The 15950-nt window shown below is 48.2% G+C and overlaps 3 protein-coding genes across 4 annotated transcripts in view; 1 reads left to right on the forward strand and 2 right to left on the reverse strand.

Moving 5' to 3' along the window:
• Positions 1-927, reverse strand: part of NUMA1 (nuclear mitotic apparatus protein 1) — a 69608-nt gene extending 68681 nt beyond the window's left edge. The window contains exon 1 of one of the 2 annotated variants that reach the window (XM_034994989.1): positions 852-927. The gene's annotated coding sequence lies outside the window, so the exon portion shown is untranslated. Of the gene's footprint in view, positions 1-712; positions 806-851 lie in introns of those variants that run through there. The other variant, XM_034994988.1, reaches the window with a different exon arrangement.
• A 70-nt stretch (positions 928-997) lies between these two features.
• Positions 998-14126, forward strand: LOC118003896 (leucine-rich repeat-containing protein 51). The gene is made up of 6 exons (XM_034994998.1): positions 998-1291; positions 7082-7164; positions 7798-7935; positions 12020-12225; positions 13157-13305; positions 13560-14126. The coding sequence occupies exons 3-6, from the start codon at positions 7854-7856 to the stop codon at positions 13699-13701; spliced, it is 579 nt and encodes a 192-aa protein (XP_034850889.1). The 5' UTR covers positions 998-1291; positions 7082-7164; positions 7798-7853; the 3' UTR covers positions 13702-14126.
• Positions 14127-14525: 399 nt separating this feature from the next.
• LAMTOR1 (late endosomal/lysosomal adaptor, MAPK and MTOR activator 1) overlaps positions 14526-15950 on the reverse strand; it is a 5897-nt gene continuing 4472 nt past the window's right edge. Inside the window, exons 4-5 of the mRNA XM_034995002.1 lie at positions 15489-15615; positions 14526-15151 (exon numbers count right to left, since the gene is read on the reverse strand). Of these exons, the coding sequence (XP_034850893.1) occupies positions 15059-15151; positions 15489-15615 (220 nt within the window). The 3' untranslated portion in view covers positions 14526-15058. The remainder of the gene's footprint in view (positions 15152-15488; positions 15616-15950) is intronic.

Genomic DNA, 15950 nt, shown 5'->3' on the forward strand with positions numbered 1-15950 from the left:
GCAGACACTCTTCCAATACCAGATGAGAAGCACTCCCCTGGGGCGTAAGCAAGAGAGGACGTCCACAGGAGGCAGCATCAAGCCAGTTACGCTCTTTCCCACCCACAACCTTCACACAGTAACTTACAGTCGCATATTTGTACATTCCAAGATGCTTCCATGAAACAACTTAACTGATCTGACCCTCAGAATAACCCCAAGAAGTAGGTAAGGCAGGTAAGTTCATTGTTTACGTTCGGGAAATGAGGCTCAAAATAAATTAGGTCACTCGTCCAAGACAACGCGCACCCCCAAACAGCCCCTTACCCCCCCACTCCTTATTTACGCCAACCACGCACTAGGGATGTAATCCTGACCAAGTAAACACTATAAAATACCTCTGTTTCCCCATCTGTAATAAAGGATAATAGGACAATTAGGAATATTTAAAAAATGATCCATATAAAGGGTGTGGCACAATGTCTGAAACGTAGCCGGTGCTCGGAAAATGTCTACTACTAGTATTACTACTGTTATTGTTAACAATAATAGGCGGAGACTTCCCTGGGACCTCTGGGTCACAAGCATTTCAGGAACACGCACTAGCCGCCCCCCGCCCCCACCGACCCGGTCGCAGACAGAATTCCACAGACACGCCCCCAAACAGACCCTCCCCCTAGGCACGCCGACACCTCCTCCCACCCGGACATGCCCCCCTCCTCACAAACCTTACCCCCGATAGATTCTCCCCAGTCAGAGTAGGTTATGAAGGAGGCCTTCCACTCGCACCCGCCTCTCCAGCACCCCCTTTAGGCCCGGGCATCCCTGCGGGCGCCCAGACCGAACACCAGCCGCGGGCCCGCGCCGGTTACCTGCCGCGCGCTCCCGCTCCGCCTCACGCTTCCACGGGATCGTGTTTGTGCGGGCTCGCGCCAGCGCGGTGAGCGCACAATTAGTTTAAACTATGGCCCCGCCCCCACGCGCCACCCTCTGATTGGCCCCGGTCGGCTGGAGTCTCACGCAAGGGCACGCTTGAGGACCCGGGAAAAGGAAGTGTGAGGACCACTGGGAAGAGAGAAGGGGTGTCACTCTTTCCGGAATCCGGCCTGGACCTGAGAGCAAAAAAAACTACGAATCCCAGCACGTCCCGCGGCTTTGGAGCACCGCCCCTGGCGAACTACAACTCCCAGTAGGCATCGCGGCAGCACTTAGGTTTGTGGCCGGGATGCGGTGGTGTAGGTAGTTACCATGGAGTTGCGCTGAGTAAGCCTGAGGTAGTGGGACGCCGAGGCTGGAGGGAAAGCAACTGCGGGTGAGTCGGGCGGGAAAACAGGAAATTCGTTCTAGGGGACCATTCGCTCTCTATGGAGAGATTAAGGAACTTCCTTTTTGGGGACCTGAGAAACCCTCCCGCACACACCCATTCTCCCCTTGCACAATGAACAAGACACAACATCCGTACGGAATAGACCGGGGGAGGGGAGGGAAGGGCGATGAGATACATAGCCACACGGATTTGGGGGGTGCTTAAGAACATCCCCTATCACAAACCCGGGACCCCCTAATACGGATACCTCAAATCTCTGACAGTGGGAGATCTGAAACACACTCAGAAAATGGGTTGGTTTTTCCTCGATGATGAACTGAGACCTCTTCAAGACATGGGAGTAGAATTAGAGTAAATCACCGGCCCTAATACTGGAGATGTATGGGGCTTGACTTGTCTCTTCCCTGACATGCAGGAAGGTCCCAGGGTACAGCCCCGTTCTCAGAGTCAGCAGCATCACACACACATTAGGGGTCCTGTCCCTAATTTACCTCTTCTCCCTACACCTCCCCCTATGGTCGGCTTCTCCTAGCTCGGTAGTTAGACTTTGATTCCTTTTACAGTCTCATGACAGATTATGTTTGGCAGCTTACCGAGCACCTTCACATTCAGTCTCTTGAGTTTTGTGAGTCAAGGATATTTATCCCCATTTTACAGATTGGAAAACTGAAACCCAAAGTGGACCAGCGACTTGCTCAAGGCCACACACCAAGTCAGTGACAGCTTAGGACCATACCCCAGTTTGTCAACTTCGAGCCAAGTCACTAACTTGAGTTTACAGCATGTCTAGCTTAAGGACGTGTTCCAAGGAGTAAACTTGGACAGCAGCTAGGCTGCATCTTGGGCTTCCCTGTGGCACCTGGGAATATAACCTCCCAGAACACACTAGATTATGTGGCTGACTTTTCATGACATTCTTTGATTTTTCTTCCACCTGTAGCCCATAAACAGAAACCCTCTCTAGGCCAGGCCATTCAGTCTCCTATAAGATCTCATCTGATTATTCCTCAAAACTTCCTATGCCATCATATTGCTACTTACCTGAAAGAGGGAAGAAATAGGCTAACAACAAATCAAATCCCAATTGTTAGTAATTTCCAAAAACTGAAAACAAATTTTCATCAACTTGGATTGGTTAAAGTTAAATTAACTAAATTAATAGGATACACACAAATTCTATTCAGTACTCTGCAGTTATTAAAAAGGGTGAGTCTAGGGGCACCTGGGTGCCTCAGTCAGTTAAGCATCTGCCTTCGGCTCAGGTCATGATCTCAGGGTCCTAGAATCAAGCCCTGCATCTGGCTCCCTGCTCAGCGGGGAGTCTGCTTCTCCCTCTCCCTCTGCCTCCACTCCCCCCCCCCGCCACTCATGCGCACGCACTCACTCTCTCTCTGTCAAATAAATAATTTAAAAAATATTTTTAGAAAAGGATGAATCTACAATATAAAAAGAAAAAATACATTGTTAGCTAACACTACAATGGCAACCATATTTCAGTATAAATGTATCCCATCAATATATTGTACATCTAAATCTACACAATGTTATGTCAGTTATCCCAGTTATAAAGTAGAATTTAAAAAATACATTTACAAATAGTATGTGTTTATTTAAAAATATACACAATTTTGTATATATCCCTTCTAAGAGGTTATATTCCCAAACATTAATCATGATTGTTCTTGGTGAGATGGAAACTCAGACTTTTAGTTTCTTTTTTTTTTTTTTTTTAAGATTTAATTTATTTATTTGACAGAGAGAGACACGGCGAAAGAGGGAACACAAGCAGGGGGAGTGGGAGAGGGAGAAGCAGGCCTCCCGCCGAGCAGGGAGCCCAATGCGGGGCTTGAACCCAGGACCCTGGGATCACAACCTGAACCGAAAGCAGACACTTAACAACTGAGCCACCCAGGTGCCCCAGACTTTTAGTTTCTACTTGATGTACTTCTCTATGTTGTTTGACTTTATTCAGCTATCATGTTAACTTTTAAAATTAAAAAATAAAATAAAATAAAAGGTATTTCCAATTTGGAAAGGAAAAATTCCAAAACAAGACAGGTATGCCTCTAAACTTGTCATTTGTCAAGTCAGCCTGGACAGATGAGGAAGGCACTGGCATCTGACTGGTCATGAGGTAGAACAGCAGCTGGGAAAGACTGGCTCCAAAAACGCAGCCACTGAAGCAAGCAAAGCAACCTCAAGTCAGTTCTACCCAGCAGCCAGGTATACCATGTGACACCTGAAGACACTTTTCATTTCTTCTTTCATTTGTCCATTATCCATTTGTTCATCAAGCCTTTAGTGAAGACCCACTCTTTGCCAGGCTCAGTACAGAGTAATGGTGGGAAGAGAGAAAGAAGTCTGACTTCTGTCCCTGGCCTTGAGCTTACAAGGAAGGAATAGAAAGTTTATAAAGAAACGAGTACAGGGGTACCTGGCTGGCTCAGTCAGTAAAGTGTGCAGCTCTCGATCTCAGGGTCATGAGTTCAAGACCCACACTGGGCATAGAGACTACTTTAAAAAAAGTGGGGGGTTGCCTGAGTGATTCAGTGGGTTAAGTGTCTGTTGATTTCAGCTCAAGTCATGATCTCAGGGTCACGGGACTGAACCCCACATCAGGCTCCCCACTCAGTGGGGAGTTTCCTTGATATTCTCTCCCTCTGCCCCTCCCCCCACTCACGTGTGCATGCCCTCTCTCTCTCAAATAAATAAATCTTTAAAAAAAGTATGGAGAATACAGCTACTTCAGTGTATTAATATTAGCACCTGCTGCAGGATATACAATAGCTCTCAAGATAGGTATATCTCCATTTTACAGATGAGGAAACAGTCTGTGATAAAATTTTGTTCAAAGTATAGTAGGGGCATGTATCAGTTAGCTATTGCTGTATAACAAACCATCCAAAACCATAGTGACTTAAAATAATAAGTATTTATTATTGCTTTCAAGTCTCTAAGTCAGCCATATGTTTCTTCTGGTCTTGCCTGGGCTCATTCATGGGTCTGCAGGCATCTATGACTATCCTGAACTTGACTTGGTGTAGGCTGGCTATTGGCTAGTCTAGGATGGCCTCAGCTGGGAACACTAGCTCTCTGCACCTATCTCGCCTGCACATGTTTCTCCCATCCCTCCTGTAGGGTAGCCATTTTCTCTTGGCACAGGCAAAAAGCAAGACGGCAAGCTCTTTAAGCTTTCTGTTTGCTTCATGTTTACCAACATCCCATTGGCCAAAGCAAGTCACATGGCTGAGCCCAACATCAGAGTGGAGAACTACAGAGTTATAGGGCAAAAGAGATAGATACCAGGGAGGCCAGGAATAGGAATAATCAAGGGAATCAATCTACCACAGAACACATTGACCAATTTTATCTGGAAAGACAGCCTTCATCAAAGAGAGTACACTAGGCCTGAGTATTAAAACATGAGAATATTCACTAAGTAGGCAGCTGTTTCTTAGAACTGGATGCAGGCTGGTTTGCCACAATCAGTGGAAACCTAGCAGGCTTTTCTGTGCTCATGACAGACAGGGTTGTCCTATTATTTGTTATCTAGGCTTCATTCCTTCTGGTCAGGGACAGGGCAGCGAGCACTCCATAAATGTTTGCAGATTTGAATTGAGTTTCTTACTGTGAATGAGGTGTAGACTGAAATAGCTGAACCTGGGAGCCAATTGTTAGAAAGAGCAGCTTACGATCAACACTAGAAAAACAGAAAGCCTTGAATTTGGCAGTTTCTCATTCATTCCTCCCACAAACATTTCTTGAGTGCCTGTTGTAAGCCAGGTTCTGTGTCAGATGATGAATAGACACAGTGCTAGCTCACAGTCTGGGCTACTATTTAAATGGGGAAGAATAGCAACTGTTTCCAACTGGCAAATTTATCTAACTACAGGGGGCTCCATTTTTAATACTAACTCATCCAGAAAAATGCATCAGGATGATGCATTTGTGTATGACACAAAGTCAGAATTTCTTAGGAACTACACTGAGTTAGGTTCTCTGATGGTCAAGGGAACTAATGGTAAAATTCTGCCCTTAAATATTTTAAGCTAAAATCCATGTCCAGTGCAGAACTCTGGGGTCCCAACACAGGACTTTGAGAAAAGTATCCAATCTCACTCAAAGACATCAAACTTGTTTTAGGTGCTCTAGTGGAATGGGCTTCTCTGTCGAGGTGAGAACACAAGCCAGGTTCCTCTATTTCCAGAAAAGCCTGCGTTATTTTTGGCTGTCTGTATATTTGATAACCTAAAAGATGCAGGTCTCCCTAATCAACAGTCTGTGCCCACCAGGCCAGTCTTGATTTGACAGAGAATTCAACTGTGAAATGACTCAAAGTGGCACTTCCACAAAGCTCAGTTGAGACTGCTGCTTTTTGAGAGGAAGACATTCACTTCCCATTCCTCTACGCATTAAAACACCAAAAAAGGAATTTACTCAAACTGTATTAAGCTTAAACTGAATTATAAACTGTCAGGTCCCTGGTTTTTTGTTTTTTAAAGATTTATTTATTTATTTATTTGACAGAGATACAGCAAGAGAGGGAACACAGCAGGGGGAGTGGGAGAGGGAGAAGTAGGCCTCCCGCAGAGCAGGGAGCCCAATGCGGAGCTCGATCCCAGGACCCTGGGATCATGACCCGAGCCGAAGGCAGATGCTCAACGACTGAGCTACTCAGGTGCCCCAAGGTCCCTGGTTTTTAAGAGAAATTCATTTGAGGAAAATGTGTGCATTTCATTTTCTGCATATAATCTAGAACTGCATATCCTAAGGTTTCCCTTTTTACTTTGGCTGCCGGGAATTTCAGAGATAACATAGGCCAGTTCCTAATTCCATGGTACATCTCTTTCTCTTCCTTTAGTCTGCTTCTGATCTTTCCCTTCCATGTTTCCATTTCCTACATCAGTCTGGTAGCTATTGAGCACTTGACAGGTAGCTTGTCCAAATTGGGATGTATAAAATATCTCAATTATCAATAGCAATTATATGTTGAATGTTATTTTGGATATATTGGGTTAAATAAAATATATTAAGCTTTACCTGTTTCTTTTGACTTTTCCTTTTATGGCTACTAGAAAATTTTAAATTACATATGTGAAAAAATTACTTATGTGGCTTGCATTTATAGTGTTCATTATATTTCAGTTGGACAACTCCATTCTATAAATCATCCTGTTTTATGAGTGTTGTTATATACATATATCACATATATATATATATATATATATATATATATATATAAAAACTACCTCAAATCCTTTTGGAAAGCAGGTGTAGTAAGCAAAGGAGGTGACAGCAGGGGATGAAGTGAAGGGGAGGTTGACTGGGACATGTCCTTGTCAGTCTATGTGTCTTTTGTTTGTATCTGTCACATACAAAACCCCTTGGTAAAGTGTGTTTTCAGCTTTCTTCTTCCCAGGTAAGTAGTATTCTCATGGCTTTCCCCAGTCTCTTGAAAATATCTCTGCTAGGGCGCCTGGGTGGCTCAGTCGGTTAAGCCACTGCCTTCGGCTCAGGTCATGATCCTGGAGTCCCGGGATCGAGTCCCGCATCGGGCTCCCTGCTCAGCGGGGGGTCTGCTTCTCCCTCTGACCCTCCTCCCTCTTGTGCTCTCTGTCTCTCATTCTCTCTCGCAAATAAATAAATAAAATCTTTAAAAAAAAAAAAGAAAGAAAATATCTCTGCTTTACTTGAGCTAACAAATTGGAAAGGATCTGATAAGACAATTCACACCACATTGTAAATGACTGATAACATTGTGTTTACCCCTCTCAGGGGTATTTCCATTTTAACAGGGAACAATCCCTGAACCCAAAGGAATGAATCCCTAATGGTGGCGTTTCAGGCACTGGTGACAGGTGAGTGAGTGAGGTAGACTCTGGTTTTATGTGTATGTGCTTATATATGTAGGAGTACATTCGGGATGTGGCTGAAAGTAGGGTCTTTGGATGGAAAGGAAATGAGGCTGAGAGACAAGCTGAGCAGAGAAGGTAGCAAAGCCCCAGCTGGGTCAGACTGGCAAAGGGCTGTCAGACACCAGATCCAATGAAGGCCCTCAGGGGTTTGTTAAGCAATAGAATAGCCCAGTTGATGTCACTGGAGTGTAGGTACCAAGACAGCCTCCATGGTAACTACTGTGGAGTAGCACAAAGGGCCTCAGAATAGGATTCGGGAGTCTAGGATTGCAGTCCACACTGACTCACTGGCTTAACTCTGGGCAAGTGCTTTTACCCTGGGGTCTCGGTTTCTTTATGTGGAAAGCAGAAATGGGTGTTACAACTATCAATGAGCTCTAAGGGATGTAAAGGTGCTCTGAGAAGTAGGAAGTGCCCTACAAATGCAAGGAGTGGTGATTACTGTCTTAAAACAGAAATGCAGCCAGGCAAGCCTGGAGTGGTGGAGGGTAGAAAGCAAGGGTGCAGGGCTCTGGGGATACCTGGAAGCCTAAACCCCTTGTACCTGGAACACCAGTCCTTCTCTATCGCCCCCAGGCTGAACCCGGACTCCCAGGGCCAATGCTTACACCTGACAAATGATGGCCTGAGCTATGAACAAACAGGACTATATGAACACTTCGGTGCAAGAGCCCCCTCTTGACTACTCCTTCCGAAGCATCCACGTGATCCAAGGTCAGCCCACAAAGCACAGCACTCCACTCACCATGGCAACAGGCTGGGTATGGTTCCTAGGGAGAGAGCCGTCTTCTACTTAAGAGCTTAAAGAGAGTCTTCCTGTGTGCTTGCAGATTTTTTTCTTGTTTTTGAGAGGAGTAGGGGGTAAGTAGGTGGCAGGGGTGTAAGGGGTAATTGATCATCTTCAAAAGAATCCAGGCTACAGCAGTAAAGTCAGGTCGAAGGAAATTGGGAAACTAGTTTATCTGCCTATGGTTTTATTCTCCTGTTTTTACCTGAAGAGAGGAATAAATGAATGAAAACACAGGCGGAACCCTATCTCCTCTGAGGACACAAGCCTATTCTGATCACTGGTAAAACATGCAGGGTCTCATTATTAGGGGCATGTTTCCAGTTTAAATATTTATTGATAAATATCTTATACTCATTCCAGCCCTATCCAAGTTTATTCCATTATCACCCATAATTATTTCAGGTTCCAGCACTACCCATGCTCATTCCCATTTTTATTATTCAGTGTCTTTGTAAATAGGTGGCTCATACTCTTCAGAAAGGGACAGAGGGAGGCTCTTAGTATCATATTCTCAGGGTAATATGCTTCTTTCCAAGGAAGTTCTGTCCCTGGCTTTTGCTATCTGGCTTCTCATAAAACACTGTACATCTGCTCTCACCGAACACATGCTGGTACCCACATATCCTAGACCCAGTATCTGGCTTTGGTTTTCTCTCATAGGCAACTGGTGGCTACTTTTAAGCTCAGGAAGAAGGCAAATAGTTATCCAGGGGGTACTAGGCCTGGCTTGAGTTGGGGATACTACTGGGTTTGCGCCAGCCACAGTGGTAACTCATATTCTTTCAGGAGCATACACCCACCTACCGTGATCTTTTTTGACTGTGCACAGCATCACTTCTGACTGATGTAGTCTGTGTTTCACAAGGGTTTTAGCTGTAATGGTTCTGTACAAGGTAACTGAGGTGACAGATGAGGGAAGTATGGCTCCTGCCTACCCGGGAATTCCCAACTCTGAGCGGGGAAATAGAGCTTTGCACTCTCTGGAACCTTCAAAATGAGGGGAGAAACAATCTACTACAACCACAGATGACTCCACAGCACAAACCATGGTCCGTACAGATGCCCTCTCCTTCGTTCAGTGGTTAAATATTTACTGAGCACCTACTATTTAGTGAGCACACGTGTATACATACATGCCAGGCATTGTGCTCCTTGCTGTGTCTCATAAAGAGAGGGACAGAAGCACATCCAAGCCCCAAAAGGCCAGTCCCCTCAGGTTCCCCAGAGCTTGTGGAAAGAGTCTGGGGGTACTGGATAGACTATTTGCTAAAGTAAACCAATAGATGGATTATAGATTCTGAAATGGCAAGGACTTTAGACCATATCCAACCCATAGTCCTCTAACTTCTGCGCACGAACCTACAGTGTTAAGGGAGTCTGCTGCAAGACACACTTACCAACCCCTTCCATTATGGGGTGAGGGATGACGTGAAGAAGTTATTATCAAACTAACTCCCACCCTCTAGGGACACATGGAAAAGTTGTGTGGCAACCCTTCAGAGATACGAAGACGGGATCACGTTTCCCAGGTCTTCCTGGGGCTAAACACTCCCCAGTTCTTTGGGCACTGATATCTGTGGTCCGTACTCCAGACCTGCCTTGGCCTACTCTGAACAAGGCAGCTTCAACAGATCCTTATGCAATGCAGTACGCTGGTGGAATCTGAAGGGAACAGAAACCTGTAGCAATGGGATACACCATTCCACTCTTGATACCGGCAGCCCAGATGGGAGCCTCAAGTTTTAGGCAACACAGTTCCACCAGTGGCTGCTTCTGAGCTGGAGATCTGCCCATGCTTAGTGGCAGTCTCCAAGCTGCTGCCTCATCAGGCTGGATGCTAATCTATATGTGGGTTTATTTTAACCCTAACTTTTATTCAGCTGTGTCATTTCACTGGGGGTTCTCAGGATATGTTGAGGTGGGGGGGCAGGATACTCTGCTTCAGTGCCCTTCTGTGACCTCCCCCCCCCCCAAGCTCAGGCCCCAACTGGGGATCCTGCTCACTCCAGCACTAAGGTGGAGAGCCACCTGGTGGATGCTGCCTGACCTGCAGCCGAGGAGGAGAGGAAGTTAACCCTAGGGGGAGGTGGAAGGGACGAAGTGTGTCCAGTAAGAACTGAGGGGAGTGAAGACGGCTAGCCAGCTTCAGCAAATCCTAAATACTTCCTTCCCTGGAGACAGCTTTAGACAAGTAATGAGAGGCTTAGGGGCAAGAGGAAAAATACAGTCCCCTCAGCCATAGGGGGTATCTGGTTCTGGCTCTGCCACTATGACTCTGGGCAGGGCCCATCCTCTCTACCTCATTTGTCAAAAAGTGTGTGGGGGTCTACACAGATGGTTTGGAACATCCCTGTTTTCCCTATTCTCTCTCCTCCTTGGCCAAACTTTCTGAGGGTGTTGTTTACACTACTTGCTTAGATTTCCTTAACCTTCCCTTCACTCTTGAACTTAGTCCAATCTAGCTTCTGTCCCCAGGTCCTTCTCATTTCATTGAAACAGCCTTCACCAAGGTCACCAGGGGCTGGAGTTGCCAAAATTACTTTTCAGTCCTTATCTCCCTGAAATTCACTCCTATAAACTATGGACTCCCTCAGCATCTGTAAAATTATCTTCTTGTGGTTCTCCCTCCGTCCTTCCCTCATTACTCATTTAGACTCCCCTTCCTCCTTGTCCCTCCTTTCTACCCTCACTCTCCATGTAGAATCTCCTCTACTTCTCTAACTTGTACACCTTCTATGCTAATGATTCTCATCCGTCTCCTGAGCTTCAGGCCTCTGTATCCAACTGCCTGGCTGGCTTCTCCACCTTTTTGTGTTATAGGAACCTCAGACACACACCACGGCTAAGCCTGAACTCACCTTTCCAACCCTGGTTTGTCTTTTTCTAATTCCTTATCAGTCCCCTAGACAAGAAACTGGGCACCACCCTATATTATTCTTTTACGCTTACATCCAGTCACTTGAAGTCATGCTGATTTTCTCTCCCTCTCATCTCTTGCTTGGATGACTCAAAGAGCCACACTGGTCTTCCAGTCACACCCACTCCCTTTAATCCATCTCCACGCCAAAGCTTCAGAATGATCTTTCTGCAGTGTGAAAGATTTGGATCATCTCCTTTGTTTAAACCCTCCAGTGGCTTCCCATCATCTACAGAATGAAGTCCAAAATACTCTGCCTGGCATTCAAGGCTCCTTGGCTTCTTCCTCCTTGCCCCCACCTTGAGCAGTGCATGCATACACGCCGTTTCACACCTCTATGCCTCTACTTGTATGGTGCCACTCTTGCCCTTTCCACCCTTTGCTTGGTTAAGGTCTCCTTATCCACCGAGCTCCAGCTCAGGTTTCGACCTCCCTGAGTGCCCAGACTGAGCTAGGAGTCCTTCTGCATGATTCCATCGCTGTCATTGCTTGTTTTCATCCTGCCTGTATGAGCTCCTCCAAGGCACAAACATCTGCTTCATCCCTGCCTTGTTACTCGTCCAGAGCTTGGCACACACCATCTGCCATTCTGTTTACCACTATACATCCGGTATCTGGCACATATACAGTTGCTCAGCAGTAATGCAAGAGAGAGGACGTCAGAGGGTGTTGTACTGAAGTGAATGCTATAGGTCCTACCAGTGGATAATTCTAGACTTTGTGCTATAATCATCTTCGTTCAAGCCTGACAGTTCTAGTTCTTAGTTTCCATAAAGTGAGAGTGATTTTGCCTCTCCCCCGTTCCCAAACCCAATGATATGACAGACATGAGGAGACCATGTGACCCAAACCAAGAATTTGGGATGGGAAGTCTTTGACCCTTAGTCCAAGTTTACTTGGACTCCTGAGGCCTGTGGGATGGGGTCCTGTACTGACAGCAGGTAGAGCCATGCTAGACTCAAGCATGAGGCTATGGTCCTGGCAGGCCCTCCAGCTATAGCTTAGGCTGTAAATCCTCCCAGCTCTGTCCCTTCCCAGCCCTAAAACAGAAAAGCAAAGATGATAGCCCACGTCTCACTCTATCCCCACAGACCTGACGAGTGAGGAGCCACGGACAGGGCTACGACCAATAAGGCACTCAAAGTCAGGGAAGTCACTGACCCAGTCCCTGTGGCTGAACAACAATGTCCTCAATGACCTGAGAGACTTCAGCCATGTGGTTTCACTGCTTCTGGAGCATCCAGAGAACCTGGCCTGGATCGACCTGTCCTTCAACGACCTGACTTCCATTGACCCTGTGAGTCCCCAGCCCTGAGTGTCCAGTCAGGGTGGGCCTGCTACCACCTCGTCCAGCCCCCAGCCTCTCTACCTCCCACACATTCTCCAGGAAGTAGTGTGGCAGTACAGTGCTGTGCAAAGTACATGGCTGTGGGCTCAGACAGATGTAGGTTCAAATCCTAGATTTGTCTCTTACTTTGGGACTTCGGCAAGATACCCAACCTTTCAAAATCTCAGCCCTCCTGTCTGAAAGATGGGGAGCACATGCCCCCACAAAACAAAGATTTTATGAGGATTAAATGAGAATTATGAAAGCCAACTGGCACGTAGCAGGCTGCAGGAACATAAAGCTTTTGTTACCGGGCACCCACTGTGCCTTGTGCTGAGTTCTTCTGTGGAAGAGGTAGGTAAAGCACAGCACTTATTTTCCATGAACTCAGACTCAAGTTTTAAGAAATAAAACACAACTGACCCTTTCTTGTCCAGGATCGCTATCAGAGGGGAAAAGCAGCTACAGCATGAGTTGGAAACTATTCCCCAGATTGTAGTGATCTCAATTTAACTACTATTTTGAAAACTTCTCTTCTGTACCTAGCGTGATGCTCTCTATCCCTATCCCTTGTTATGAAAGATTCTTAGATCACCAAAGCTAAAAAGATCTTCAGTGTAGAGGCAACTGAGGCTCAAGGGGAAGCAGGAGAACCCAGTCACCTGGCAAGTCAGTGGCTGTGCTAGGCCCCAGGCCCATACCTCCCGCCCCTCAGATCACAGCTCTATGGCCATGTGATACCCCTGTGTGTGCCCTGGAGTTATCCAGAATGGCTGCAGGGGGGTGGCGTAGACTGGAAAGCAAGCTGTTTCCCAAACTTTTCCTCCTTGGCCCCCAAGTCAGTCCTGAGCACAGATCCAGGGCCCTGTCCATCCTGGCTTTTGGTTTCCTTCCCCAACAGGTCCTGACAACTTTCTTCAACCTCAGTGTACTCTATCTCCACGGCAACAGCATCCAGCGCCTGGGAGAGGTGAACAAGTTGGCTGTCCTCCCGCGGCTCCGGAGCCTCACACTCCACGGGAACCCCATAGAGGAACAGAAGGGGTATAGGTAAGTGCCCCGGCCCTGAAGCTGGGCTCCCCTGAGGAAAAGGAGGTGGGGAGTCCAGTACCACTGTTCTGCCATGGTGGGACAGAGAAGAGAGTGGAGATCTTTCCTGTCTTACTCTCCGTCGGGAAACTCTGTCTCCCCCAAATTATACTTCAGTCCCTCCATTCTTGCAGTTAGGGGAGAGAGCACCAACTGGTGGAGGGGGAAGGAGGTTCTGGTGGGGGGCTGGCCCCCAGCCCAAGTCTTCCCCACAGGCAATATGTGCTGTGCACCCTACCCCGTATCACCACATTCGACTTCAGTGGGGTCACCAAGGCAGACCGTGCCACAGCTGAAGTGTGGAAACACATGAACATCAAGCCCAAGAAGGTCCGGATCAAGCAGAATGCACTCTGAGGTTCCCAGGGCCCCAGCAGTCCTAAAGGCCGAGGATGGTCAGTTTGGTTTGGCAATAAACGATTTGAGCAGTTGAGCAGATGTGAAGTCATCTGTGCCCTGTAAAAATGTCCTCCAACTCAGGCAATTGTCAGTAGCTCCAGTCTTACTTCTCTGATAAGAGGGAGGCAGTGGAGGGAAAGGCCTGTTGGCCTGGGATGCAGGGGACCTGGTTTACTGTATGGCCTTGAGAAACTTACCTGATCTCTCCGGGCCCCTTTCTTTTACTCTCCAATTCAGATATCCTGGGGTCAGAGCTGCTTCACAGAGCGCCAAGTTTCTGTGGAAATGCCTCAGAGATTTTATAGGCTGTGATCTCTGAACCCCCCACTTCAATCAGATCAGAGTAGTTCCACTGTTTCACATGCTGGTGTTCTGCTTGAGATTTCATTTGATAAAAAGAATCTTCTGCTTCAAAACAGTGGCTTGCTGGCTCCGTATCAAGTATCCTTGGTCTGCCTTTACCCTCCCCCCCGCCCCCAACCCTGGGCTTGTTGGTAATTCCACTGAACCTGAGGCAGGGCCCCCAACAGTGACAGCTGCCTCGGATTCAAGTTTGTTCAGCTTTGACAGTATTCCCATCACCGGAGAAGGGACAGTCTTATCCAATCTGAGGTTAGCCCAGGCCAAGTTCCAGCTAAGACCTGGGAACCCTGAACCCTTATCTTCTAGATTCCTCTCAGTGCCCCTGGAAGACGTGCCCCTCCCCCTCCCCCATCTCGCTGCTCACAGACCAGAAGTAGTACTAGGGTGGTGGGCAGGACAGAGGGGCTGCAACCAGCACACAGATGAATACACTTCCTTTATCGAGGGCGACAAACCAAAACAAAACCCCAAAACCCCAAACATGTAAAAACCCAGGGTGCTAGAAATACAAACTCAATTCATTCAAATTCAAGCTCGTCCAGACCCTGGTCACAAACCCTCGTGAGGTGCATATGAGCACCAAGTCAGGGAGAGGGGGACAGGAGTGAGGCCAAGAGAAAGGGTGGGAAGGGGCCCCCGATAGGCCCCCCAGGGATCACCCTCACAGTGGTACCTCCACCTTCCCAGTGACGGTGAAGACCTACCAGGCCCTAACCTTTTGATCCCCACCTCATCCCTGGCCAGGGCTATGAACGCCAGTCCCAAATGGTTCTGCCCTCCCTCGCTCCGTCCTCACTTGCTGAGCCTTCCAGCCTCACTCTTCTCCTCCTCCACACTCTTCTCTGTGATTAGTAGCAGGTTAGGGTACTGTGTGAGCCGCAGTGAGGCTGGGGGCCAGGGGAGGCAGGGTGGAGACGGGGTGAAGAGAAGAGCTGTCCAAGAATCCCTCTCTTCATGGGATCCCAAACTGTACAACCAGCTCCTCTTTTGCGTCCACTCGGATCTGAGAAAGTGCACTGTAGGCATAAGCAGCTATCCTGGAGACCTGAGACAGAGGGGCCAGGGACGAGAGGAACAGAGAGAGGCAGTGAGAAGGGAGATCCGGAAAGCCGGGGAGGGGGATTGGGTGGCAAGAGAGGAGGGGATGGTGAGGGACGGGGAGCCAAAGAGAAAGGCAGGGATGGGAAAGACAGCAAAGAACAAAGGGGAGGAAGAAAATAAAGGTGGAAAGAAGAAGATACAAAGTACGAGAGGTGAGGGTGAGTGGGGCACTCGAGCTACCAAGCTCCCTAACTCCACTTCCCTACCGCCTCTGAGACGGAGAGGGTGAACCCTCTGCCACAGCCTGGGCCGTGAGGGAAGGGTAGGCAGGGGCGGCTCACCTGCTGCAGGTCGGAGAAGGGGATGGGCTCGCTGGCCAGCACTTGGTGGGGCTGGCTGGTGAGAGATGGCAGCGGCGGCAGCTTCTTCCAGTGGGTCAGGCTGCTGCTCAGCACAGCCAAGCGGGTGCTGGCCAAGAGGATGGAGGGGGGTGGGCAGTCAGGCCGGTCTGCCCTGCCCTGCCCAGCCCTGCCCAGCCCAGGCATGCCTCGCTCCCTCAGGCCAGAGAAGCAGGGTGACAGGCACCTCCGCTCACCACAAACTCGCTCCAGGCCCACCTCCCTTGGCCTCCGCACCCTTGAGGGCCACGGGGCAAACAGGGCTGACATGAACAACTGCTGCGGTACCAGAGAGATCTGTTATCAGTCTCCTGGGCTGCACCCAAACAAGAAGCGTGGACTGGGGCTCAGGCTCCAAAGCTGGATAAGGGATGGAGGGGCAGGGAGGAGCCCAAGGAGCCCGTC

This window comes from Mirounga leonina, unplaced genomic scaffold, assembly GCF_011800145.1.
Source record: "Mirounga leonina isolate KUSES-001 unplaced genomic scaffold, KU_Mleo_1.0 Mir_92, whole genome shotgun sequence".
Lineage (NCBI taxonomy): Eukaryota > Metazoa > Chordata > Mammalia > Carnivora > Phocidae > Mirounga > Mirounga leonina.